Source organism: Sparus aurata, chromosome 1 (assembly GCF_900880675.1).
Source record: "Sparus aurata chromosome 1, fSpaAur1.1, whole genome shotgun sequence".
Taxonomy (NCBI): domain Eukaryota; kingdom Metazoa; phylum Chordata; class Actinopteri; order Spariformes; family Sparidae; genus Sparus; species Sparus aurata.
The window spans coordinates 25,439,006-25,465,632 of NC_044187.1; the positions used below are offsets into that span (position 1 = coordinate 25,439,006).

Here is a 26,627-nt window from a genome sequence, read left to right on the forward strand (position 1 = left end):
TACGACTGATCGAGCTGATAAATGGAATTCCACGGAACAGCCTCCACACCCCCTGCATTTCTTTTGCAAAACATGGGTGTGAGTGTACTTTTCATTGTATGTTCTCCATCTGATGACGAAATGTTTTGTTTTTTTCCATCAACCCTGGATCCATTTGACAACATCCTTCCATGGCTAGGGCGCTAGAGTTAGAGCATTCAGCTCCAGCTAAAACCCCCGCTCAAATATTTTTACTTTTTTCTTTTTCTTTTTGTGTGTGTGTTGAACAAACAAACAAACAAAAAAATTTAACTAGAGTGACGCTGTGTAGAGTGCCTACCTCTGCCGAGGCCCAACAGTCACCTTTAATTCAATCAAGCCTATTGTAAAATCAGACTCAACAGCCCTGTACTAAATATAAGCCTACCACAAATAGGATCAGTATCAAATTATATTCATTTAAAGATACTACCCATCTTAATACACTTGTTTTTTGTTTTTGTTTTTTAAATCAAGATCCATGTAATATTCTGTGAGAAATTAACCAAAATGTCTAAAATCACCCTGTCACACAATGTTCAGGAAAGAGAGAAAGAGATTCTGAATCTGTTCATTTTTTAAGATCTTTTTTGTTTTGTTCCTTTCCTTCAGTGTTCTAAAGGTTCTTGTGCATGTAAAAGACGCCAAAGTTAGATAGAACTGAAATTGAAGTCCACACCAGTAGAGGCAGAAATCACTGCTCTGGAAGCGCTTCTTCAGTAGTCTCACCTTTAATTCTATGACTGCAACCTCACACGAACACACACACCCACGCACATTTAAAAATATTTGCCCAATACGTTTTATCAAAGAAGGGTCTCTTGATAGTAGTTGAAAACACAGTCCACATTTTCGTTGAAGGAATTAAAAACAAAGGATGTGCCAACTTCACCACACAACTCTTTTGGCCTAGCATAGTGAAGATTTAAACGTGGGTCAAAATAATGTATTTTCAAACCTGGCCTCTCCATATTCACATGCACTTTTCAGACGTCAAGATTTTTAAATGAGGACAGCAAGGACAGACCCAATCTTGTGAAGCCAACGACAGGACGTTCATTTTAAGCAGCATGAAGTGATGATGACAGAATCATGTTTGTGTGTCGGAGGAGATGGTAACACTACTTTCATCAAGGAAAAGAACTGACCAGATCATACATACACAATGGTCAGTGCCTGAATCGTGAAGCAGGGGGATTCCAAGACAGGTACACTTCCTTGAAGAGCTACCATTAGGGACAGTCTTGAAATGAAATACCCAATTTGTTTATTGCCATTATTCTATTACTACACAACAAATGGCAGCCATGCTCACCTTACATTTAACTCTAGCGTTTGTTTTTTTTAATTTTAATTCCGTCTCATAGAGACAGATAGACAGATAGAACTGAAAAGTCAGGTCGTATTCATCTGATGTGGTTAGAACTGATTTCAAGTCAGATATACTGGAGACCTTTTACCCATATGCATGCACAGGAGAACCACGAGAAGACTTCAGGTGACCCTCCAACCTCGAGTGTTCACCTCAAGAAGTCCTGTTCAGCAGCATATTTGTGTCTAAGCTTTGTTTGATATCTTCAGTATGCGTGATAAACTGCGCGCCGTCTAAAACAACACAGTCAAGAAGATAAACTCTCCTCTGTTTGGGTGCTGAAGTAGTTGACGTTCAGTGCTTTCACCGCCTCACTCCCTCAATAAGGTGTTGACATTTGAAATGGCCTGAGTCAAGTGATTGTGAAATTTCAGAGAAGAATGTGTGTGTGAGATTAACTTGTAACATTCCTCAGTTATCAATACAAAGTAGAATGTGCCAGAAGTTGGGTGTGCGTTACTGTTGAAGTTCAGTATTCATACTAGATGATGTTTTGCCTGATCTTCACAGTAGGTATCAGGCTGTGCCTTCATAAATCGGTTTCATTTCCTTTTTCATAAGTGCATAGTTGGTGCCTGTGCAGTTTCAATGGATTCACTGAGTTCTTGTTTGCAATGGATTTTAATTTAAAGTATCAGAAACTATGAGGCCAAATAGGGGGACACAGACACGGCAGAACGAGATTAAAAGTGTTGAAGTTTCAATGACTGAGTTTATTTCATATACTTTATATCAGGTTCACACTGACCCTAATTGATTTCGCCATCAAACATAACACAAATCAAATTCACTGGAAAGCACCAAAATCAATGAATGGTGAGTAGGGTGACCAGACATCCTGAAGAAGCAGTTGTCCCAAATCACAAATCCTGTCCTGATTGCCCCCCCAAAAGTTATAGCCTAATAAAAACATTAAATACTGATTGAACACTTTTGGTTTCACCCTGCAGCCGGCTCTGCATTGGCCTCAGTAGTTAATATCCTACATGAGTTATGGCGTTTTTTTGTTAAGTTGTGCACATCAGTGCGTCATATCAATTAGAAGCTACTGCAAGGGCAAGGAAAATTTCAATTCAAGTGTATTATGATAAGGGTTTTATGAATAATGATTTACTTACAACACAGTTTCTTTCCTAATGACAGGCAGCTGAATTCATTAAATTTGATCAGATCAAACAACAGGTTTGATAAAAGATTAGCTTTCAGTGGCTAAGGTTAGCATTGAACCCCATGTGTTGAACATTTTAAAAAAGTGAGCCAGCAAAAAATACATTTATCAGACTGAATGGTGGTAAACAGGGAAATGGGCTTTTTGCTTCACTGCCAGCATTATTTATTGTTCTTTCTGACATGTTATTTGTTTGTTCCTTTTGAATGCCCTTTTCACTATTTGAACTGTGCTCCTCAGACCACACCTCACATTTCTGTTTGGTTACAGTTACAGTATAAACAACGCACTTTTTTCCAACGGGTACAGTAAACACTTTTAATGGTATAGATAATTCTAACTATACATGCGGACAGCACAACAAAATGACAAACTCACTATACAGTCAACTAATTAGTGGTTATTTAGAGATTTTGAAAACAGCCAATGACCAACAGCATTATTTTGCATTACATCATGAAATTATGAAAAATATCTGTGCTGTGAACATTACAGATATGTAATATTTTATACTTTCCCTTTTTGTTTTAAAACATTGAAAAGCCAGCCCAATCCAGGCCACAGTGTGATTACAGCCAACTGTAAAGCTCATAGAGCCACCTTTTAATTAAAGTCAAACCTTCCTCTTTACGTGGCAACTCTGACAGGAAAGTAAGTGCTGTTATGCAAAGATGAAGCACTGTAAACAGCAGCTTTCTTATGGTTTTCTAAAACCTTCACAATGATGAAGGGAAGCAAAAGAGACACAATAATTACACAAGTGATGGTAAAAACGAGCCAGAATCCTCCGACTGGTAATGCAGATATCGGATGTAGTGTATTGCTCTCTCTGTCATAAACACAGTTCAGGTTGCTCTTCAGTGTGTAGACGACTTGACACCTCTGTGCACCCATCTTGATGTCAGCGACTCTGAAAAGTTCATAGGGAGGAATCAGCACCTGGCTGGTTCCTTTCACAGCTGAGTAATGTGTTATGTTAGCACCAAAACACGTATATATTTCAAAACAGGAAGCGTTCCTTGTGGAGTTCCTCTGAACATAACCCAATATGAAGGTGTTGAACCGGATCAGCTTGTTAGAGATGTTCTGATTTAAGAGTGTCTCTGTTCTGTACTCTGTATTAAGACAAGTCAGCTGACTGTGCTTCAGGACCTGAATGGCCTCACTAAGGGAAAAATATAGGGAGGGTGACGCAAATGTCTCCTTTAGTTGTTCTTCGGTACTGTTGACAGTGTCATGTTTGTACTTGTCAGGTTGCAACATAACATTTGTGTACATGTATATGGCAGTCGAATGATGTTTCTCCATGTAGCTGTGTACAGGCTCTCTAGCTTTCTGTTCTGCATTGATCCAAGCTTTGTTGAAGTTTGTGCTGGTGTCCCATGTCTGCATTATGGATTTATCAGTCACAACCATAGCTTCGGATGTGCAGTTGTCATCCATGTAGTCAGTCTTGTTCAAGTTCACATCCTGCGTAGAATGCTGAAAGGAGAGGGGTGTTGTTCAGTATTTGTCCAGTAGATGGAAACCTACACTAAATGAACGGTATTGAACTGGAACAGTCCATATTTTTCCTTAAAAAACAATTATGGCTTTCAGAATCTGTGACTGTGCACGCTTGAAAATTAGAATAATGTGTTTTATAAACACTATTTCTGATCAGCAACTCCTTTTATATCTTTTAGATCGATGTCGTATTCATTGTGTTCCATAAATAGCTTACCTCTCCAACAACAGTATCTTGCCAGCTGAGTGTCAGATATACGACAACAAACATGAGCAGTCCCACCGAAAGAGCAAGAGATGTGATGGCACAAGCACATAAAGTTGTTCTCTGACATGCTTGCCTCTCCCAGGAAGGCATGTTGCATCTGGAACAGAGGAAATCTGTCATTAAACCTGCAGTAGCACCTGAATGATGACAATAATATTTCTGATGCTATAGGTGTGTGATGGCAAGGATACCTGTGTGCTGTTAACTGATTTGTACCTCTACCTGACCAAGTATGACTCATTAACTATCAGAGATGAAAACTTGCGGGTTCATTTCCATTTGATGTCCCGTACCAGAGATGAGGGTTCCATTACATCTCTACAGTTTAATACTTAAAGCTAAAGACTCTGGCTCTAAAATCCATTATTGTATATCTACGGTATATCTCCAGTTGATCAAAAACACAAAAAAAAGATGCTGCACAGCTCATTAAATTAGGTGGTGCTTAGCTTCTGACTCACTCTGGTGCCTGTAGGTCAGAAAGTAGAAAACAAACTAGCGTTGTTGAAAATGTCTTCATAACTTACCACATGATGAACAGCGCTGTGACAAAGTTTTTGTCTTTTATCATTACACAACCTAGTCCAGAGTGACAAATGTCTTCCGTTTTAGTCCGTACTTTTTGCAACTTTGTTTGTTTTTGCTTAAGCAAGCTATAAAACAGGATTTTCCTGTATTGCCACATGCAGAACCGCCCTACTGGCAGTGCAAACAGTCACATGACAGAGCCAGTTCATTTATATTTATACTGCAAACTAAAGGAAAACCTTTGTAGATAAAAATAATAATAGGGTTAAAATGCTCCGTTTTGTGCAGTGGCTCCTTGTCAAACAAACCTGTATCAACAATGCAAGATAGGATCCATATCAGCACTGATGCCTTCAGGGAAAGGTGCAGGAGAATGTCTTTGCTGTGTGGTTGTACCTGAAAATCCTGTGAGCTTGAACTTAGTGACAACACTGCATCAGCAGTTTCCCTCTAAGGACTATGGTGCTGCTGTTGGGAGCACTTGGCAGGCTAAAGGTAGGACAACATGATCGAATATCATATGTTCTTTGGTGGAGAAAATGAGGTCGTTGACAAGGAAGTATTGCGTGGCTTCTGATCATGATTCACTGTTTATATTAGCCTGTACTTTGACCCGCAGATACAAACTGAGTCTTTGTGTTTGAAAGAGGACAATCACACTGGCCTAAAGAGTAATTTCAGTCACAAGAAATATTTTTGTTTTCATTCAGACATGAAGTTTTGCAAAGAACCAGTGTATGCGTTGAAGTCAGTGAGAAACCGGGCGAGCCTCTGTGCGTTGTTGATGGTGGCATTCCTCTTGTATCATGACCCATTTCTGCTCCTCTGGTGGCCTCAGACACCTGCTGAGGTAGGTGACAGCGCTTTCTTTGCACAGTGTTCCTGCTCTGATCGAGTCAGTTATCGCAGATAGATTTCTTTCTTGCCAACTGACATTGAATGTTCCAAACCTTCTGTAATTGTTGGTTTGCTCACTGTAGCTGTTTCTTATCTGTCACTGCAGAAACCTAAGACTGGCGGTGTAAATCTGGATATGGCAACAGATTCCATTGATGACATGTACGATGGCTGCCGATCTGAGACAGCCTCCGTGATCGACGTGTTTGGCGTGTACGAGTGGCACGTCAACAGAAACTTCAGTTATGCCTGGGCTGTAGTTGAACGACTTGCAAAGAAACCTGTGCACAAGAGCCTGACAGAAGACCACGCTATAGTTCTGTACATGTACACCAAAATCAGAAATGTCCAACACGATTTCAACAAAGCTGTTAAAACGGGGAAACACAAGTACAGCACCTATGGATTTAAGTTCCACTATTTCTACTTCTACCTGACTGATGCTGTTCAAGTTCTTCGTCGCAATCAGACGACATGCAGAACCACCTATCACAGGACACAGGAACAGTTTGACCCCAGTGTCATCAACACGAACATGCGCTTTGGTGCTTTCACCTGGGTAGCTTCAAGCAAGGAGTCCTTTGAATTTAATGGCAACGTGTCATGCTTTGAGATTCATTCATGCTTTGGTGCTGATATAACATATTACTCTGCTTCAAACCAGAGGGGTCAGGTCCTCATTCCTCCCTATGAGGTCTTCACAGTCACTGATGTCCTGACAAATGACCCGTGGTGCAATGTGGTCTACAAGCTACAGAGCACCAAAATACCAAGGAGAGATTTAAATTGTAAACTGAATCAAGGACAAAAACATTTTGCAACATTTTCAACACAAAACACTCAAATTCAAGCAGGAAGTGTTGGGATGGTGTTGATATGGCTAATGCTATTGGCTGTTATTTCTTTAGTTCTTGTACAACGCAAGCAGAAGTGCTTTGTGGCTGCAGTGTTGGGTTCTCTGCTGGTGCTACTGATCGTTCTGCTGATGCAGAAAGTTAGCCATGGAGAAGGGTGACATTTGTGAAGCGAGGGACAAATGAAAATATTACCTTTTCCACTTTTCCGAGGTCAACCTGTGCAAAACAATGCCAAAAAATGTAAACTCATATTGTGTTGATTATTGGTATTTATAGGTTGATTAATGGTCTCAGTAGGAGTACATAGAAAAACATTCACATTATTATTACTGATTACTGACAATATTTTGTGCTATTCTATTTTCCCTGTATCTGTATATTACATGCTTCTTTGTTTATCTTGTGTCTTGCACTAACTCTTTACTGTACAGATGTTACTTTATGATGTCCTTTCACAGTGTATGTCATTACATATTTTACTATGAATAAAAAAGAAATTGACCATAATTTTTACATTTTTCTTTTACCTTTATAATATGTTTGGGGGCTGAAAAGATAAAGGACAAAGATACTGTTGGGTTTAAATCTGTTAAGAAATGAGACACGGACACGGAGATTGTCTTTCTAGGCAAAGGGGAAGAGCAGAAGTCAGCACACAAAGTCTGGGCTCCTGAGTTCCAATGAGCTTCTCTCCCCAAGCATCTTTCATTCACCTACAATAGGGCGTTACCGTATATGATTGGCTCTTTGACAGTACATATGAGTCATACAGTTGTTATGCAAGATGGAGAAGTACACGTACACACTTTCGGACCTACGGCCTTCAGCATCTATCCTTCACACAAACATTCTTATGATGTCCACCAAATGTTATTCACTCAAAGATGCCATTAGAGGCCTTGTGGTTCACAGTACTTTTCCAGGAGCTCGGTACACTTCCACAAACATATAAAGGAAGACAAGCAGGTTATATCAATGCAAAGCAAGAAACTGATAATATAAGCATAATTTTTCCAACATTTCCCTCCTGTTTATCAGTTTTATTGCTCGTACTTTTAATTCGTCAGGTTATTATCACTTGTCACCATTTTCGACAATACCTTCATTGGAAAAAGACGAGGCATAAAACATTTTTAATCAGCATAAGGTTGAGGATTAACAATCTCATACCTTTGGGATAATAATTGCATTTGCACAAAACTTTGTTGAACCATTTTCTCAAACATCGATCGTATACAGGGTATCACACAAGAGATGAAACAGAGGAACAACAGCATGACTATGAACACGGGTACCAATGCCTTTAGGAGAACCTGCCACCAGGTGCCGTTAAAGAATCCAGTCATCCAGTCCGGGAGTGGATCGGCACCGGGGGTTTGCTCCAGCACATAGCTTTGGAGATCGGTCAGGTTTTGCAGAGCTTGGTAGATATCTCCTCCATCCGTCATGCCGTCAGGGATGTAGGTACAACATGTTTGTCCAATAACTGCACACACTCCTCCTTGTGATCCTGTTAGCAAGTCCAGAACAATCCGATTCTGCATCACCTTGCTCTGTCATCCTAATAGGACGGGGATCAGTTGTTTTCTTCACTGGGGTTTGAGACGGCCCTGCCGCTATATAGCAGAGCCCCCTTTGTAGCCCAGACTTCCCCACTGTCCAGTTGAGACAGAGGTAGGCTGCAGTTTGCAGTGGCTGAGGTGGATCCAAGTTGTCCTTTCTGCAATCTTTACTGCTGTTGGTGTTGTTAGCAGGACCTGGTACGGACCCTCCCACCGTGGGCTGGACCAACATTTTCTTTTGATGATTTTGACGAATATGTAGTCCCCTGGCCTCACTTTCTGGCTGTTCTGTGGAGGGGGAAGAGAATCAGAGGGCAGTAAATTTGTTTTGGAAACATCTTTTTGGTCCAACAGTTTTCTCATGTGCTCTGCCAATGTTGTCTCTTCTTCAGATACCTCAAGGTCTTTTGAGAAAGCAGGAAGTCTAAATGCTCTACCATGAACTATCTCAAATGGGGTTAACCCTTTATCGGTCGGAGTGATTCTCATGTACAATTTCACTAGATCTAAGCAGTCAGGCCATGGTCTCTTTGTTTCTTCCATGCATTTCTTTAACCGAGATTTGACAGTCCCATTTGTTCTTTCTACCAGACCTGCACTTTGAGGGTGGTAAGCACAATGATTTTTTAGATTTATTTGTAAGTGTTTTGCAACTTGACTTACAACTTGGTTTACAAAATGTGCACCATTATCACTGTACAACACTTCGGGGATCCCATACTGTGGCACAATTGTTTTGCACAATGCTTTTGCTACTGTCAGTGAGTCTGCAGCTTTTGAAGGTATTATTTCAACCCATTTTGAATATGCATCAACTAGTACTAAACAGTATTTGTATGGCCCGCTTCTGTTTAGTTCTATGAAATCCATGTGCATAGTTTGAAAAGGTTCAGTTGGTTCTGGGAATTTCCCTCGTTTTGGTCTTACATTGCCCTGTGGGTTGTGTTTTATGCAAATTACACATGATCTGCAAAAGTTTTTTGAGTAGGAATTCTGTCATCCCTCCTGTTGAGACATGGCAAGGCCCATGACTCAAAATGGCGGCAGCTTTGTACAAGTTTTTAGGGAGAATAGGTTTGTTAGCCTGTGTATACAGTCCTGTTTTGTCTGTTTCAGAGCCTTGTTTGACCCAATACTGTTTTTCATTATCAGGAGCAGAGGTCTGCATATCACGGAGGACATCGAGGGTGATAAGAGGGTTTATCAGTGGGCTTATCAAAGGTCACTGTGGGTCTGAAGAAATGACTCTGCATGTTCACTGATTCCTTGTCTTGGCTGGTCTTTGGTACAACTGCATGATTCCCAGATGCACAGACTTGTGTAATTCAGCAAAATAAAAGGGGAACAATCTGTAGTGTTGTAGTCCTTGTGAAGGTCCCATCCCTGATTGGAATGAACTGCAGCTGGTGAAAGGCAAGCTTCACACTTAACCTGCGAGTCTCCAAAGAAGCACTTCAACATGTGAGGACTGAACTGTGGTAAGTGAATAAACATGTTAATTTCCTGCCTGTTAAAACTAGATTGAAAACAAATATTAAGGAGTACACTACCTATTTCAATCCATCCAGTTGAGTTTTACTGATTATTTTCACATGAAATAAATTGAAATTACTCTGCAAGGTAAGAGGAAGAAGCCGATGGATTCCAATAAGACAGCTGAATAATGAATTTACTGTGAGAGGTATTTTTGTTTGCAGGTTTCTGAGCAGGTGGAAGATGGCAGTGATAGCAGTTTGGGCAGCAGTGCTAGTGGCATATGGAGCCTCTATTGGATTTACAAAGGTAGTCTCAATGCTGGGTGACACTGCGTACTGTAGGATAGATTATCACAGAGAAAGATTTTTATTGTCTCATTGTTTCTATAACTTTTTTCAGAGCTGTGCAGAACCCATTAAACCCATAAAAGTGCCACTGGATTTGGCTCCGAACGCTGTAGATGACATGTACACTGGCTGCACAGACAAGATGGAGTACAGAGTAAAGAAGGAGTACCTGCAGAATGAGAGAAACAAAGACAAAAACTTCACCCTGGCCTGGGGCGAAGCAGAAAAGTACTATAACAAAAAATGGAAGCGTAAGAAGCGACCTTCCACCTCCCTGGGAAAACAGCAGATCATGGCTATTTATGTTTATACCCTCGACAAACCAAACATCTACATAGATTTCAACGAAGCAGTTCGAACCCAGAGATCTAAGTACAAGACCACATTCAGGTTTCACACACTTCACTTCTTCCTGACTGACGCCCTTCAAACCCTCAACGCTCGCAAACCAGATGCAGAAAGATGTCTCACTGGCTACCGCAGAGTCGACCGCTACTTTCGCCAAGATGTTATCAACAAGGAGATTCGCTTTGGCTCTTTTACCTCCAGCTCAATGGGATGGTACCCCAGCGCTGACCGATTTGGAGACAAGTCATGCTTTGAGATTGTCACATGCTCTGGAGCAGACGTCTCGCTGTACTCTAAGCTCGGAGAGGCAGAGAGAGAAGCCCTGATTCCTCCGTATGAAGTCTTTAAAGTGACAAATATAAAGAGGAGATCAGAGCAGAAGAGTCTTCCATGTGAGGTGGTGTACAAAGTGAAAAGCACGGGGAAAACTCTGTCCAACACTAATTGTGTTCTTTTCTGATAAGCGTGGTCTCCGCCATTTAACATTTATTATTTGATGTTAAAAAAAAAATAAGTGGGCTGGACCAGAATAGTGAATTCACATGTCTTTCAAAATGAATTTGGATGTTGATTTGTAGATATGTTAAATAATGACATCATTTGACTATTTTGTTGGATGAATGGAAAGAAATCCTAAAATCCAGTAAAAATGTCCAAACAAGTTTTGTTTCACAAATTTGATCTGTTTTAATGCCTTTTCTTTTCTTGCATATTATAGATAATAAACATGCAACCTTGTATGAACAGAGTAAAATGACTTGAATGTGTTTTGTGGTTGAAAGGCCTGAAGTTGTAAACTGAGTAGATATGAGCCCTTTGGGGTGGGGGGTTGCATATGCTCATGTACATATATACTGTCATTTGTTCATTTTACATGCAAGCTGTGATCCTAAACTTGATCAAATAAAGTGCGAGAGGTAGTAAACCTCTCTGATGGTGGAGACGGAATATATCAGAAAAAGCCAGTAAAAATGTTACGAGCCTTCAGTTACTGATCTCCTCTCCCACATTGATTTTCCTTGTTCGAGGAAGTAGTTTCCTCTTTAATTTGAATATTTCTAGTGAATACGTTTACATCTCTGAGATACTTTAGCCTGTGGTAGAATGAGAGGCAAAAGTTCCTACATGGGTAAATCCAGAACCTTCACCAACAGAAATTAAGGTTAAAATGCCAAACTTCAAATTTCATGCAAGTTTTTAGTAATGTATATTAAACAACTTACTTTATTTGCCCAACTCGCTATGAAGCACGACATGGTGTTACCAAGGTAACTTCAGGGTTAATCCTGGGTTTTCAGGATAGTGGTTCACTTCTGACCTACACTTATAAAAGCACAACCTCCGACCAATCAGTTCTCTGCACTCTCAACTCTAGACTGATGATGCCATTTTCCAGAGTGTGACAGGTGTATGGTTAGATCTACTCATTCCCGAATGATGGGGCAGTGATATTATAAGACTATTCATCTAATGCATTCACACAGTCAGCAATTTGTGTATTGATTTAGTCAGTGTGGTCAGCTCACTTACATAAACCACATTTACCTTACATATTTCTAGTGATGTTCTGGGAAATGTTCCATTTCACGATACCAACATCCTTCCCTGCTGTGAATCTTGAGCATTGAATTCTAATTTATATTTTTAATTCTACTTCACTGTGCATTCTACCCGTCCATATCAGTAAACTCAACTATTCTGAGACCATGTACTTTATGTATCCTCCTTATTTCATAAATATAAACCTACAAAAATGTATTGTATTTTTTCACTATTTTCTGCATCAGTTGATGTTTTAAAAGCTCCCTTGTTTGGCGCGCAGGAGGTTGAGTGGTTAGGGTGCATGCCACAAACGCAGTGGACCCCGGTTCAAATCCGGCAGGAAGACCTGTACTGCATGTCACACCCCCCATCTCTCTCCCCTTTCTGATCTATCTACTGTCAAATAAAGGTGTCTATGCCTCAAAAAAATCTTTTAAAAAAAAAGCTTCCTTTTTAGTCTTTTAAAAAAAGCATTCTTACGAGTGGATCCCATTTCTTTGGCTTATGCACTTGCAGGATGACGTACACGCATGTGCACGTTCCTGCTGATGGTTTCACACATTCCACTGATCTACAGCTGTTAGTAGTTGTTTGTTGTTTGTTTAAAACAATTGTTTGTTTAAAAGTAAACTCCATTTGGCACATTTAGGTTTCAGTTTGATAGTACTGCTGCTTTAATATTTTACATTCACTGTGGTTGTATAAAGTTGTACACTGCTGCACATATACCGGGTAGAATAGAAAATAATGAAAAAGATAGAATACAACACGTTAAATAGCTCATTGCACATTTAAAACATGACCCCAGTCTCCTTACATATTTACAGTCAATTAACGTGTGAGTTGCTGCCATTGAAATACATATGAGCTGATTTGCTTTTACATACAGAATTTACAAAACAATTAGGGCAGTTGTCACTATTACACACAATGTGCCCAACATAGCATTTTCCAACATCCCTGTAGTTGTTCGCTGATTGACTGCGTCCTAGTTTGCAAATGGGGCCTGGGTTGGGCTTCATATCTGGTTCATAGCAAACATGTAAATCAGTGTTGTATCTTTCGATCTTTCTCTTGAAAGTGATAGAGTTCAGAGAAGGGAGACTATTGCTCCTGCTACGAGTCATTGTAAAATTTCCAGATAACTTAAAAAAGAAATATGTTATGATTGAATGTGTTAGAGGTAATCAAAATTGAGGTTAGGGGCTACTGTCCATTTATACCATGGTCTGGGGGAATACTCGATTCTGATTGGCTGCGGGGTGTCCATTAACCCCTGATATATGGACACCTACTAAGTAGTTCCATGGTATAAGCGGGATAATGCCCTTCGAGGTGTCCATAAACAGGAGTTAATGGACTTCGCGTCGTCCATTAACTCCTGTTTATGGACACCTCGCCGGGCATTATCCCTTACTTATTGGTTGGTTTGGCGTGTGTGTGTAGTATAAGGTACTTAATGCAAAAAACGTGAAAGTGATTTCTTAATAATGGGAGAACAGGATTTGGCAAGTATTGAAGATAAATATATTTGGTGGATCCGGTGCTGCTTTTGTGTGTTAGTTCAACTTGTTGGAGCAGCCGGTTGAAAGTCATTATGAGTTTTTCGGGTATAGTGTACGTGTTTATTTAGATATGTTTCTCTGTATCAATATGTAAAGCATGTACATCTAGCCTGGTCCTGAAACTGTTGCCACATAGAAGGGATGAGTATTCACAATCTCCAGGTAGAAGAACCTTTCCTTTAAACTGTTAGAATGTGAACTGATACTGTTTATGTCTGAGCTCAAAATCAGTATGAACGAATGTGTCATTTTTATTTTTAATGCCTTCTTCCTCTGTGAAAAATTTTGGGCGATAACCCCTAGGTGGCGCTGTTTAAATTGAAGTATATCATTTCTCCACATCACTTGATCGGATTAACACGAAACTTGGTACAATTATTGCCAATGCCCTCCTGAGAATAGCTGACGAGCATGTTACCAATGTACCAATGGTGGCACTCTGGCGGCGGTCTAATTTAATATTTGGCACTGTGCCCACAGCATAACACTTGTCAATGTCAATGAAATTCATAGGGGTTGTATAGATTTGCCCCTGTAACTCAAACACCAAAATGACCAGCAGATAGAGCTATTATCAACACAAAAGCATTTTTGGCTAACTCCTACATGTGTCGCACATTTTTAAACCTTATATCTACGAGTTCACTAAATTGAGCTGAATTGTGTGGTGTAGGCCACAGCCACTTTTGTGCAACATTTCTATTAGAAAATTGCAAAAAATGAAAAACGTAATTTTTCAAAGTCCTCTTAGGCGATTTGACCGATTTGCACCAAACCTTGCATGTAGCATCTGTGGACACCCCTGACAAAAAGTTATTAAAAGAATTGTGATAGTCAAAAACACGCATAAAATATAAAACTACAATTTCCCTCCACATTGGGGTCAAACAAACAGTCTTGCATATCTTGACAAATAAAGTACCATTACCACAAAACGTTCAAAAATTGTGTTCCATGGCACGACGGCCAATAGTTTACACCTTTACTGCCAAATGACAAAAGAACAACTTGACTGTCTACGCTTTTGATTGTACATTCAGGCTTTCTCCACCAGAGGGCAGTGCTGCCTTACTAATGGATACAAACCTCTGTTTAAGAGTCTGTAGGGTCACGAAGTGTAGTCCTCTCATTATTTGTTCTTTATGTAGATCTCAGGGAGTTCTTCTGACTTCAGTGTACGTTTTTTAACCAGCAGGACCAGGCCACCAAATTCCTGTCATAAAGTTGTGATTTTTCTTAATCAGAATTGAGGCTCATTGTATAATATTGGGACATATACATGGCAACGTACTTTTAGTAATTTAGTGACCAGACTCAGTTAGTCATCAGAATAAAACTTAATTTCTTCAGTAATCACATCATCTTGTTGAAAAATATGTAATTAAAATAGAATGACAAGCAAAGCATGAAAAAGGCATGCCTTCACCAAACAAACAAACCAAAATATTATTGAACACAATAGCTCAATTTTTGCTCCAATTGCAGAACATCACTTTGTTAACATCACCACACCCTCTGCTCGGCCACTTCTCCCACTGGAGTGCATGCTGGGTTCAAACTGGTACAGGTGAGGAAAGAAAACAGTGCAGTACTGCCTCAAAATGCGCTGACACCAAGAGTAATTTGTTGTTGAACAAAAGCCTTGTTTAGTGTCTGACATCAGAGATGAGAATTCTGCAACATTTAGAGAACATGTTTGACAGGCAGTCACAAACAATGCCATAATTGTATTGTATGGTGTTTATCAAGTACAGTATAATGAAGCAACATCTCCACAAGGAAGATATATTTTGTCTAAGGTCACTGTACATAAATGAATGACCCTAGATGTACACTGATAGTATCCGTGAGACTCATTACTTGAATGTTCATGAGACATACATTTCATAAAAGCACCTGTTACTACAATGGTAATGTTGCAGTGTTCTGTGCTGTTGCCCTACAGCAACAAAGTCTTGTGTTGAAAATCTTGCTAAGTTTGCATGTTCTCCCCTTGTCTGCGTGGGTTATCGTCAGGCACTCCAGCTTCCTCCGTTGAAAATGCTCTCAAAAACAAATTGTGCTTTTCTGATAAGCAGTCTCACACATTTAATGTTTAAGATATGATGTCAACAAAATTATTTGAAAAAAATATGTTGGGCTGCAACATATAAGTGATTCACATCACACATCACTTTTTGATTTAAATGTGGATTTGTAGATTTAAAAATTAACTAAAAAAAATCATATTGACTATACTCTTCATACACACATATGCCAATATTATAATAACTGAAAACTTTAAAGAGAAACAAAACTACCATATGTAACTATTATAATGCAGTTGGGTAACATGTTATTCATGCCATCTGCAATTGTCAAACTTTAGAAAAAAATTGGATAATGTGCCATTGTGTTACACTAGTTGTGCGAGTATGTGAAGCCTTAAAAAAATGTTCACTGCGTATAATTCATAGACTTGCACACTGACAAGGTAAAATTACTTGAATGCATAGTGGTCCCACGGGCTCCGTTGTTTTCAAGCTTTCCATTCATCCTCTATGTAGGAAGCCATGCAATGCATTCTGGCAGCATTGTGTGTCTGGAGACAGAGCATCACTAACCAGCTCCTTATCTGTATGAAGTTGAGTTCTGGCAACTTCATGCAAATCAATGTCGTCTGATGCAGCGCCTCTGAGCTAAATTTGTAGTATGAGTGAAAGTTTTCCAATGGGCTGCCATGTTGGGCTACTGGGCAAAAGTTATCAGAATTCAACTTTATGCAAATTGTGAGCGGGCAACGCAATGCTACCATTAGGCATTGCATGGCTGACTGCCTAGACCATGAATGGGAAGTGTGGAAATGACAGATCCTGTGGACGGGTACCTTGAGGGTTGCACAGGCTCATGCAAATAATTTATCATACAAGTCACCATTATTAGTGTGTGAAATGTAAACTGTTGTTTGCTGAAGTATTGACTTCCTCACTCACCACTCTTTGTTTGAACAGATAAAAACAAAAAAAATAAGAAGTAGTAAACCTGCTTTTTGAATTTAGAAAGGGAAGTGACTGAAATCTCGTCCCTCCCCTCTATTCTCATTATTAAACAGTCAGTGCGTTTACATGACACTCAAGAAAACAGAATTACTGTGTTAGTCCGACTATGATCGGATTTTTAAGATGCATGTATACACCTTAGTCTGACTAAAATCGGACCGGATCGGATTTCTCATAGTCGAATTGAGACACCTACATTATTCGATTGATAGTCGCATTACTCCTGCATGTATACGCTTTATCAGATCAGATCGGATTTTGCGTTCTGCGCAGGCGCGAGATTTCTTTCTCGGGGCCGTGAACCGGAAGTAGAAGGACGGCGGCAGCGGCGTCTTTCCTCCGAAATCACCATAAGAAAGAGCGCCATTGTCAGAGGAAGTCAACAGAGTCCAACAATAGAAATCAAATAACGCAAAAGATGAAAAGACTTTCTGTGCTGGAAGAGTGACTTTGTGAAAATTGTGAGTGTTTGTCAATTGTTTTCACAGTTTGATTTGTTTACTAAAATACCTCAGTGTCCTCTCATTGCTCACAAACAAAATCCAAATGGTAAAAGCTCTGAGTTGATTAACAAATTCATCTGTTTATCTGAGCCACTTATAGTTAACACTCGGCATTTAAGCTGCAGCTTTTGACTTGGGAATATAAATGATTCAATAAAATAAATCAAAGGGCAGATTGCAGGAAGGAGTCAGTGACCCACCGATCTCCTTCTGAGGGTTAGGGTTAGGGTTGCAGCCAGCTGCTTCTGGCTCATTGTTAGTCAGTTTCACCCAAAACAAATATTGAGACTTTACTGCACAACATTCTAATACAACATTATGTGCATTTGATGTCCTTATGTATACTGTATGCAGCTTTATACAGTATAAGCCATGCACCAGAGAAAATATCCATTATTTTCTGCATTTAACAGATGATACATTTTTCTTATCTTGACTCACACTCTGTCTGCTGACAGCTCAGTCCCTCATGAAACCTCACTTGCCTTTTATGATCATGTTAAAATGTCTTCCTTGTTGTCTGATTTTGCTGTCTAATCTAACACCCCATGTGTGACTTCCCTTCATCATAACAACTGCTTACTATGAAAGTGCCCTCTCAGTTACTGGTTAATAATAACTCCATCTACATTTTATTGTTAACAACATACAGGAGCATTCTGCAGCATAAAGGTTCACACAGGCCTGGTCACCCTCAGTGAAGGAGGGGATGAAAATTGTTTAAAAAAGTGAGTCTGATATGGCAGAAGGACCAAAGAGGCCATCTTTAGGAGAGGAGGAGCAGTGTCGAGTGGAACAGTCATCCTTCGACTGATACTGATTCGAATGATACATTTGAGTTCATCACATCTCAGATACATTACATCATCAGATCGGTTTGGTACCCTCTTATTTTAATATATATTTAATATTTTTTGTCTTGAATCAGAGTTTGAACTGATGTCGTGTTGTCTTCTTGAAGACACGTTTCTCCTGCTGTCATAAAGAGATGCAGATGTCAGAGACCTCCTGTGAAACCAACACAGAAGGGAAACAGCGCCATCTAGTGGGGAATCTCGCACAATGAAGCTGAACTGCAAACTCCATCAACATCTCCCTTCTTGCCTGTCTGATCTCATATGTCGATGTCATTTTGAACACTCAATCATGGACACATTTATGACTCAACATCAGCTACATCATGTTTGTAAAATAACCTGATCAACTCAGTTGTGTTGTGTTGTATCACAACTAATACTGAGCTCCTATTTGTAACAAGGAGGTAAACAAAATCAGAAATGCTCACTGAAAATCAAATGACTTGTGCAGAAAATCTCAAATGCTCAGCCAGGTGGCTTTTCCTTTAATGATGATCACCTGGGGCTCACGGGGTACAGTGATTTTCTAATTGGGAAGCCCGTTCTTTGTGTGCAAAACATTATTTCTTTCTCTTCCTTTCTTCAATTTGAACACTTTTAAACCACTTTTAATAGTTTTTGATGCACATTAATCAACTTCAATGAATTATCTGTTTATTTCAAAATAAAATGAATTGTTTTAAGGATTTTTAATGACTTTTCAATGAATTGTTAACCGAGGCCCCAGACCTCATACATAACACTCTGAATATAACATTCAACTGTCTGAGAGTGAAGTTGGCATCAATTCACTTGTGATTTTATGGTAATTTTTACTTTTGTGAACCCAGAATTCCACACAAACAAACCTTTTCTGTCTTCATTAGTACAATACAAACGACAGCATTGACATATAAAACTGGTATTAGACAGCAAACAAAGATTTCTGCACTGAAAGCTCAGCTGTTATGAACAGGGGTGACTTTTTCAGCTCTTCAGACTCCAGCTTACTGTGTTGCTACCCCAGCTGGCAGATTTGCCATGATATCAGTCTGGAGTAGACACCTCGCTGTGCTCTCTTAACATCTCCTTTTATGGTCATTGTTGTCTTGCGAAACAGTCTCTTCCTTGTTATTTGCATCTCGTCTCACACCTAATGTTTAACTTCCTTAACGGCATACTATTCAACTGTGTGATACCCTCTCAGTCGGTGAAGACTGTAGAGATAGACTGTTCCGTCTCACTGAGGCTCAACTCCACGAGTATCCACAGATTATTTTATTCAACAACTCCGTCTGTTTCCACTTTGGTGGAGGATGGCTGTGATAGCACTGATGGCAGCAGTGATAATCTGTTTTGGAGTCTCTACAGGATTTGCAATGGTAGTGTATATGGTGGATGATGGCTTGTTTGACTGTAACTGTTGAGCACTGATGTCTATTAGTAAGGTGACCATGAAACCTGATCATTAATTTTTTACTGTGATGTCTATTATTTCTTTCAAGCACTCTGCTGAGACCGGCTTGAACGGTGTCATTCAACTCGACATGGCTCCAGACTCTGTTGATGACACATACGATGGCTGCAAGGAGCAAATGAAGTCCAAGGTGCTGAAGGAATTCCTTGAGAATGAGAAAAACAGAGACGTAAACTTTAAAAAGGCATGGGAAATGGCATGGAAACAAAAGGAAAAGCCACATTCCATCGCTCTGGGGAGAGAACAGGCTGTGGCTATTAATGTTTATACCCGCGAGACACCCAAAGTCTATCTTGATTTCAACCAAGCAGTTAGAACCCAGAAATCAGAGTACAAGACCACATTCAAATATCACACACTTCACTTCTTCCTGACTGACGCCCTTCAAACCCTCAGTGCTAAAAGTTCTAATGCAGAAAAATGTCTCACTGTCTACCGCAGAACCAAGTGCAACTTTAGCCAAGATGTTCTCAACAAGGAGATTCGCTTTGGCTCTTTTACCTCCAGCTCACTGGGAGATTACCCCAGCTCTGTCAAATTTGGAGACAAGTCATGCTTTAAGATTGTCACATGCTTTGGAGCAGACATCACAGAGTACTCTGTGCTCAATGGGCATGAGAGGGAAGTGCTGATTCCTCCGTATGAAGTCTTTAAAGTGACAGCGATACAGATGAGATCTAAACAAGAGGATCTTCCATGTGAGGTGGTGTACACAGTGAAAAGCACAAGAAAAACTTCCAATACGAATTGTGCATTTTTCCCGAAAGGAAGTCTTCCAAATATCAGGTAAAATGATAAAAAGTAATATTTTGGGCAGCTCATCTTACTGTACTTTAAGCTCAGGGAGCAGAGAGAGGAGTGTCGATCCCTCTGTACGAGATCTTTAAAGTCATAGAGATAAAAGAAGAATCCTGATTTTTCTCCATGTGAGGTGGCGTACATAATGAAGAAGACAAAGAATACTTTGTCCAGTATGAATTATGTCGTGACATGTTTTACATAATGTTAACAAAACTTTATATATTGCAAAGTGACTTCAATCAAGACTTCAATCAAAACTTTAAAAATCAATTTTTTTGTTTGCAACACACACCATCAATATTCCAATTACATAGTGATGCCAAATCAGATTTAGAAGTTGAACAGTCAGTGTGTAGAAATTGTACTGTGCAACATTTGTTAAAGACTAGACCCATTAGATGACATGAAATACATTCTCAACACATTGCAGGTGAATCTGAAATAGGAAATTGCTTTAAACTGCTTTTAACAGCCTGATGATGCATCTCTGAAAGATGCTGCTCGCTCCTCTGCTTGCGCAACATGTTTAAATGATATTTTTCAATGTTTACATTTACAGTAAAACAATGTAATGTTCGATTTCGTTGTTGTTTATTGTCACTTTCATTGGAAATTGGATCTTCTTACAATTTTATTGTATCTGTCACAAAAGACGAAAAGTATTAAACAGCTTTGTGATTCACAAATTGTGCATTTTTGTTAAATGTTTTCACAGTTTGATTCGTTTACTAAAATACCTCAGTTCCCTCTCATTGCTCACTGACAAAATCCAAATGGTAAAAGCTCTGAGTTGATTAACAAGTTCATCTATTTATCTGAGCCACTTTTAGTTAACACTCAGCATTTAAGCTGCAGCTTTTAACTTGGGAATAGAAATGATTCAATAAAATAAATAAAAGCACAGATTGCATGAAGGAGTCAATGACCAACCGATCTCCTTCTGACCTCCTGTTTGTAGAACTTAGCAACAAGGAAGTTAGAGAAAAATAAATTGTTGCAGCCAGCTGCTTCTGGCTCATTGTTTGTCAGTTTCCCCCCAAAACAAATATTGAATCTTTACTGCATGACATTCTAATACAACATTATGTGCATTTGATGTCCTCATGTGTATTGTATGCATCTTTATACAGTATAAGCCATGCACCATAGAAAATATCCATTATTTTCTGCATTTAACAGATGATAAAGTTTTTCGTATCTTGACTCACACTCTATCTGCTGACAGCTCAGTCCCTCATGAAACCTCACTTACCTTTTATGATCATGTTAAAATGTCTTCCTTGTTGTCTGATTTTGCTGTCTAATCTAACACCCCATGTGTGACTTCCCTTCATCATAACAACTGCTTACTATGACAGTGCCCTCTCAGTTACTGGTGAATAATAACTCCATCTACATTTTATTGTTAACAGCATACAGGAGCATTCTGCAGCATAAAGGTTCACACAGGCCTGGTCACCCTCAGTGAATGAGGGGATGAAAATTGTTAAAAAAGTGAGTCTGATATGGCTGAAAACAGAAGGACCAAAGAGGCCATCTTTAGGAGAGGAGGAGCAGTGTAGAGTGGAACAGTCGTCCTTCTCACCCCAATGACTCATTTGAGTCTGTCACATCTCAGATACATTACATTATCAGATCAGTTTGGTTCGTTCTTATTTTTCTGTTTTTTGTCATGAACCTGATCTGGAACTGATGACATGTTGCTGAAGTATGCTACAGACAATTAGTTTTTTTTTTTTTTCACTGGTTTCACACTTCATATGTGATTGGTGTTGAAACAATGTTAAAAAATGTCTTCATGTTGACACCTTTCTCCTGCTGTCCTAAAGAGAAACAGATGTCTGAGACCTCCTGTGAAACCAACACAGAAGGGAAACAGCGCCATCTAGTGGGGAATCTCACACAATGAAGCTGAACTGCAAACTCCACCAGCTGTCTCATCTCATATGTCGATGACATTTTGAACACTCAATCACACACATACATATACAGTTATGACTCCACATCAGCTACATGATATTTATAAAATAACCCGATCAACTCAGTTGTGTTGTGTTGTAGCACCACTGATACTGAGCTCCTGTTTGTAACAAAGAGGTAAACAAAATAAAAAAAACACTCACTGAAAGATCACTTGATTTGTGCAGAAAATCCCAGCTCAGCCAGACGGCTTTTCCTTCAGTGATGATGTTAAAATGTCTTCCTCTGTGACTCTGCTGTCTAATCTTAAACCCCATGTGTGACTTCCCTTCATTGTAACAACAGCTACTGACTATAATAACTTAACCTACATGTCACTGTTAAATTTGATCAGACGTATAGACACAGCATTTATTTTTGCATAGAATTAAACAAGAGAACGCAGACTGATTCCAAAAAAGGCATATTTAGGAGACAGAAACATAATAAGTGACAGTTATACATTTAACATGAATGCTTCACAAAACACTTTCATACTCTACTCTTTGCATACATATAACAAAAATGACACATTACTTTTGTTTAAGGTGTCTGGTATTATTATTCAAATGACAACCATGAATAGGAAAATTTGTCTGTCCATTTAACTTTTATAAGAATTATAAATAAAATTCAGAAGGATACCCTGTAAGCAGTAGAGACCCAAAACACAACTCATAGAAGATCCAGTATAAGAATTCAAACACAGACGATAAAAAGTCTGATCCTTAAACTAGTTATTCTTAATGTAATAATAAGACACCGGTTCAGATACTGACTATACACATAAATTGTTTATATTTTAGGAACAGCACAGGGTGAACCACAACCAGAAACATCTCTATGCAGATACAACACTGCAGTTTAGGGCGGCGGCTCCACAATAAACCATCAGAAATTTTTGATAAGAGTTTTAACTGAGGGGACAGTGTTTCTAAGAGGGCTGCAAACAGAGAGCGGGCAGGTGAGGATCTCAAACACACAGCCAGGTTGAACAGGAGCAACTCTGTTACAATTGTGCCTCTCGCACCTGTCGCTATCAGCCACACAACGTGGAGTTGTGGCTCAGACTCAGGATGATATTGACTCTGGAGAAGGTTGTCATAACAATGTTAATGTCAGGGTTCATTTTCCTTGAAACCAACCAAACAAAGAGATAAACAGTTCTCTCTGTCCTGTTTGGATGGTGCTGATATATTTCTGAATAGTCACATCTGACGTCTTAAAGCATCACCTGCTCAGCTATAGCTCTCTGAACATGCATACCATGGTCAAATATATGCAGCCTGTCTCTCATTAATGAACAGATTGTCAAAGCATTACAAATATAAAAGTAAATATGGTCAGTGGCTATTCTCTTTATAAAAGCAAGGAATCTCTGTCTGTCTGTCTGTGTGTGTGTGTGTGTGTGTATGTGTGCCTCAAATATCTCTGCGGATCAGGATCAGACTGACCTGAGAGTTTTAACATGGCTGCTGCGTGGTTCAAGGGTGTGCAATGTCGGATTTGTTAGGACTACAATGATACCGTGAATAAATTATTTCAGAAATGCTTTATGAATTCTGCTAGAATTGCTAACCATAGCCACCATAGTCACGTGTGCACCAGAGCCAATCACTGCAGGAAGGCAGGCAGGAAGGAGCTGGGGGAAACATATCACTATGTATAACTTTGTAAAATTTTTTTTTTTTTTAGCAAACAGCAATTCATATATTTGATTTATAAGTAATACAAATAGTTTATAAAACATATTTGTGGTTTTCACAGTAAAAAATCTAAATTTTATCTACTTGAATTTTATGTTTTTTTGTGATTTAAGGTCCATTGTGTTATAACAGTTTGTCAAAATGAAAAAAATAACTGTACAGTCACACATGTGAGGTTGTGCTGAAAATAATGACACCAAGCAAGGCAAGGTATATAGTATCTAAGGTGAACTATTATGGCAAAAATAGTCAAAAACGGCCAATTACCCTGGAATATTGGATTTCACAACAAGCCTAAATATCCCTGACATCCCACCTTTAAACACAGCGTCATTTGGCCATCCATGAAAAAGCTACTTAACCTCACACTTTTCTATAGGAATACATATTTCCTACGGGCACTGCACTAGAATCATTAATGGGAGCTGCTTGCACACCTGTTTGGTAACATTAGTCAGCTTATTTTTAAACTTGTGGGGACATGTGTTAAAGTCCTCTTGGGTAAGTTTGCATGATATATATAATTTTATAGATTCAAAACCTCTTCTTGTGGTTTCTTAAGTGATAGTATTTATATGAATGGATTTTTACACTGAGTTGTGCAATCTCAGCCCAGTATCCAGAGGAATCAGATCCATATATAATTAATTCAAAGTCTAATGTTAACATTAATTGCCTCTGACTGTATACAGGTATCTTGCTGAGTGGAGAGTAAGGTTGTGCAGGTTGGATTTACGACATGTCAACATTTTCTTTAGTCACATCTTTCACAAACCTGACTCCAGAGGAAGCTGCACGTCATCTGATAAACTGCCACCAGCAATCTCACTCGCTGGCTAAATTTGCATTGTGGGTAATGCAGCCACCAGGATTTAAAAAAACACTTGACCAGCATTTCACTCAATATGGATAGTTTAAGAAAACAAATGATCAACGTCAATACAGTAGAACCAGATATATTCTGTGCATTCACCCACAACCAACTCATGTTCAAATGGTGAGAAAGGGAGCTTTAAAAAACAAAAAAGCACCTTTCGGATACGGTGCAGTTTTCTTCATAAGTATGTATGTTTATGTTCCCAATCTCTCAATCACATTCATTTAACTTGAATAAAATGCAATGAGGTGGAAACAGGTGAAGAACATTTCATCACCATCATCACCATCCTAATCGTTGTCATCATCATCATCATCATTATCATCATCACAACATTATTTACCACACATGAAAATTAATGAAGCATGGAAATCTTGGCAAAAGTACCGTTTACTTGTATGATATAAAAGTATATCAGTATATAATGATAAAAAATGCCACGTTGAGAATCAAGTGGAGGCAGAATACAAGTAGACATTTGTTTACATTACTGATCCCACTGTTTTTCAATGGCACATGGTATATTCTTGCACATTTGTGCTATGCAATTTAAATGTTATGTAACCCCAAACTACCAGAGAACTTCACAGTGATAATTAGAACGCCCTGAAGCAGGGGAGATTTCCAGTCCTGTGGAGGTAAAGGAGGGGCTGTATGAACCCAGTTGCTAAGGCTATGCCTGTGCAAATGGTTAAGGCATTCACAAACTCTACAGGACCCAAGCAGCACTGCATTGGAATAGGGGCAACATAGAAAAAGAAGTTAATGGCCATGGAAATCATGATCAGCAAAATGATTTTAAAGGCCCTTCTCTTCACTGAATTGCTCTTCTTCTTATGTGTTTTCTTTTCTCCAGGCCCAGGGCATTTCAGAGCAGAAAGAACAGAAAGGCAGCAGAAAAGCATTACGAAGAGGATGAGTACGTTCTGGACGAAAAACCCATAAAGATACAGATTGTTTGTATAGGTGTACAAACAGTAGATGCAGGAAACCAAGGCAATCAGCCAGATGACACAGCAACTGGCCACCTTGTGCCTCAGCTGTTTGAACCGGAGAAATAACACCGGGTAGACAACCCCAATATAGCACTCGACACAGATGCAACACTGGAAGAGAGGACGGGCTGTTAACAAAAGGCCGCGTGAGAACATGAAGGCTTCTAAACAGAAACCCAGTTTCAGCTGATCGAATACAAAGAACCATGCAGTGGATAAAGCGAAAAAGATCTCAGACAGAGCCAGGTTGAGAGAAAGAAAGTCTGAAGTCAAAGTTTCTCTGGCTCCTGTCAGTATCAGCCACATGACATAACCATTCAAAGGAAGACCCACGATATTGTTGATTGAAGCTGACCCAATGGTTAAATCCCCCAAGAATGGCAAGGTGTTGTTCATTTTGTGACTATAAAGAAGAAGAAGAGACATTTTCATGAGATGCAATGTTTCATCGATCAGTTAGGGCTTGTTACAAAAAAAACACACAAGAAGGCATAATTCTTTGCCAACAACAAACCTTTGAAGTAATTTGAGAGGCCATTTACAGCAACAACATACATCACACAATTCAACAAACTCTGACTCAAACCTGGTTTAGAGTTGAACAGCATCTGGAGTTCAGGTCAGGCAGCAGTGAGGTGATGATATGAAGTGACACACAGACAGCCTTACAGGCTCCTGTTATGTGATTTGCTGTTGACATATTCAAATACACTACAAACACAACAATCATTAAACAGGCTGAAGCATGGAAATCATTTCAAATAAGACAAGGAGTTCTTAAAATAAGGGTCATTACCTTTAAAACCTGTTTCCAGGCCGTGCCCTGCTGTTTGCCTTCTGCTGGGATAGATGGCCGCCACTGTAACCCTGTACAGGGCAATAGAATGGATAGATGTCTGTCTACAAGCAGGTTATTGTATATTAAATCAAAATGCAAGTTCATCTCACTTACATAAGATTATTTTTTTCTCAACTCACCTG

The 26,627-nt window shown here is 39.3% G+C and overlaps 4 protein-coding genes across 6 annotated transcripts; 3 read left to right on the forward strand and 1 right to left on the reverse strand.

Moving 5' to 3' along the window:
- Positions 1-2,085: 2,085 nt before the first annotated feature.
- Positions 2,086-4,979, reverse strand: LOC115579167 (T-cell ecto-ADP-ribosyltransferase 1-like). The gene is made up of 3 exons (XM_030412695.1): positions 4,860-4,979; positions 4,282-4,429; positions 2,086-4,040 (listed from the first exon to the last, which is right to left on the reverse strand). Exons 2-3 carry the CDS (start codon positions 4,420-4,422, stop codon positions 3,186-3,188), a joined length of 996 nt encoding a protein of 331 aa, XP_030268555.1. The 5' UTR covers positions 4,423-4,429; positions 4,860-4,979; the 3' UTR covers positions 2,086-3,185.
- Positions 4,980-5,053: 74 nt separating this feature from the next.
- On the forward strand, positions 5,054-7,121 carry LOC115579203 (ecto-ADP-ribosyltransferase 4-like). The gene is made up of 3 exons (XM_030412765.1): positions 5,054-5,355; positions 5,571-5,710; positions 5,864-7,121. The coding sequence occupies exons 1-3, from the start codon at positions 5,208-5,210 to the stop codon at positions 6,770-6,772; spliced, it is 1,197 nt and encodes a 398-aa protein (XP_030268625.1). The 5' UTR covers positions 5,054-5,207; the 3' UTR covers positions 6,773-7,121.
- Positions 7,122-9,399: 2,278 nt separating this feature from the next.
- Positions 9,400-11,096, forward strand: LOC115571316 (ecto-ADP-ribosyltransferase 5-like). Of its 2 annotated transcripts, none has more exons than XM_030400702.1 (3): positions 9,400-9,654; positions 9,874-9,958; positions 10,052-11,096. In XM_030400702.1, the coding sequence occupies exons 2-3, from the start codon at positions 9,893-9,895 to the stop codon at positions 10,805-10,807; spliced, it is 822 nt and encodes a 273-aa protein (XP_030256562.1). In that variant the 5' UTR covers positions 9,400-9,654; positions 9,874-9,892; the 3' UTR covers positions 10,808-11,096. The 2 variants fall into 2 exon arrangements, with proteins under 2 accessions (XP_030256562.1, XP_030256644.1); XM_030400784.1 differs by lacking the exon at positions 9,400-9,654 and adding an exon at positions 9,665-9,796.
- Positions 11,097-16,872: 5,776 nt separating this feature from the next.
- Positions 16,873-20,634, forward strand: LOC115589107 (ecto-ADP-ribosyltransferase 5-like). 2 transcript variants are annotated; one of them, XM_030429830.1, is made up of 2 exons: positions 16,873-16,953; positions 19,337-20,634. In XM_030429830.1, the coding sequence occupies exon 2, from the start codon at positions 19,379-19,381 to the stop codon at positions 20,096-20,098; it is 720 nt and encodes a 239-aa protein (XP_030285690.1). In that variant the 5' UTR covers positions 16,873-16,953; positions 19,337-19,378; the 3' UTR covers positions 20,099-20,634. The 2 variants fall into 2 exon arrangements, with proteins under 2 accessions (XP_030285690.1, XP_030285682.1); XM_030429822.1 differs by lacking the exon at positions 16,873-16,953 and adding an exon at positions 19,037-19,213.
- The last annotated feature ends 5,993 nt before the right edge of the window (positions 20,635-26,627 follow it).

Coding starts and splice junctions, on each gene's coding strand:
- LOC115571316 (XM_030400702.1), top strand. CDS start 9,893: ATGGCAGTGATAGCAGTTTGGGCAGCAGTGCTAGTGGCATATGGAGCC. Junction 9,959..10,051: donor CCTCTATTGGATTTACAAAG/GTAGTCTCAATG, acceptor AACTTTTTTCAG/AGCTGTGCAGAACCCATTAA.
- LOC115579203 (XM_030412765.1), top strand. CDS start 5,208: ATGCCTTCAGGGAAAGGTGCAGGAGAATGTCTTTGCTGTGTGGTTGTA. Junction 5,356..5,570: donor GAGCACTTGGCAGGCTAAAG/GTAGGACAACAT, acceptor GTTTTCATTCAG/ACATGAAGTTTTGCAAAGAA. Junction 5,711..5,863: donor GGCCTCAGACACCTGCTGAG/GTAGGTGACAGC, acceptor CTGTCACTGCAG/AAACCTAAGACTGGCGGTGT.
- LOC115589107 (XM_030429822.1), top strand. CDS start 19,148: ATGGCTGTGATAGCACTGATGGCAGCAGTGATAATCTGTTTTGGAGTC. Junction 19,214..19,336: donor TCTCTACAGGATTTGCAATG/GTAGTGTATATG, acceptor ATTTCTTTCAAG/CACTCTGCTGAGACCGGCTT.
- LOC115579167 (XM_030412695.1), bottom strand. CDS start 4,422: ATGCCTTCCTGGGAGAGGCAAGCATGTCAGAGAACAACTTTATGTGCT. Junction 4,041..4,281: donor AAGATACTGTTGTTGGAGAG/GTAAGCTATTTA, acceptor CTCTCCTTTCAG/CATTCTACGCAGGATGTGAA.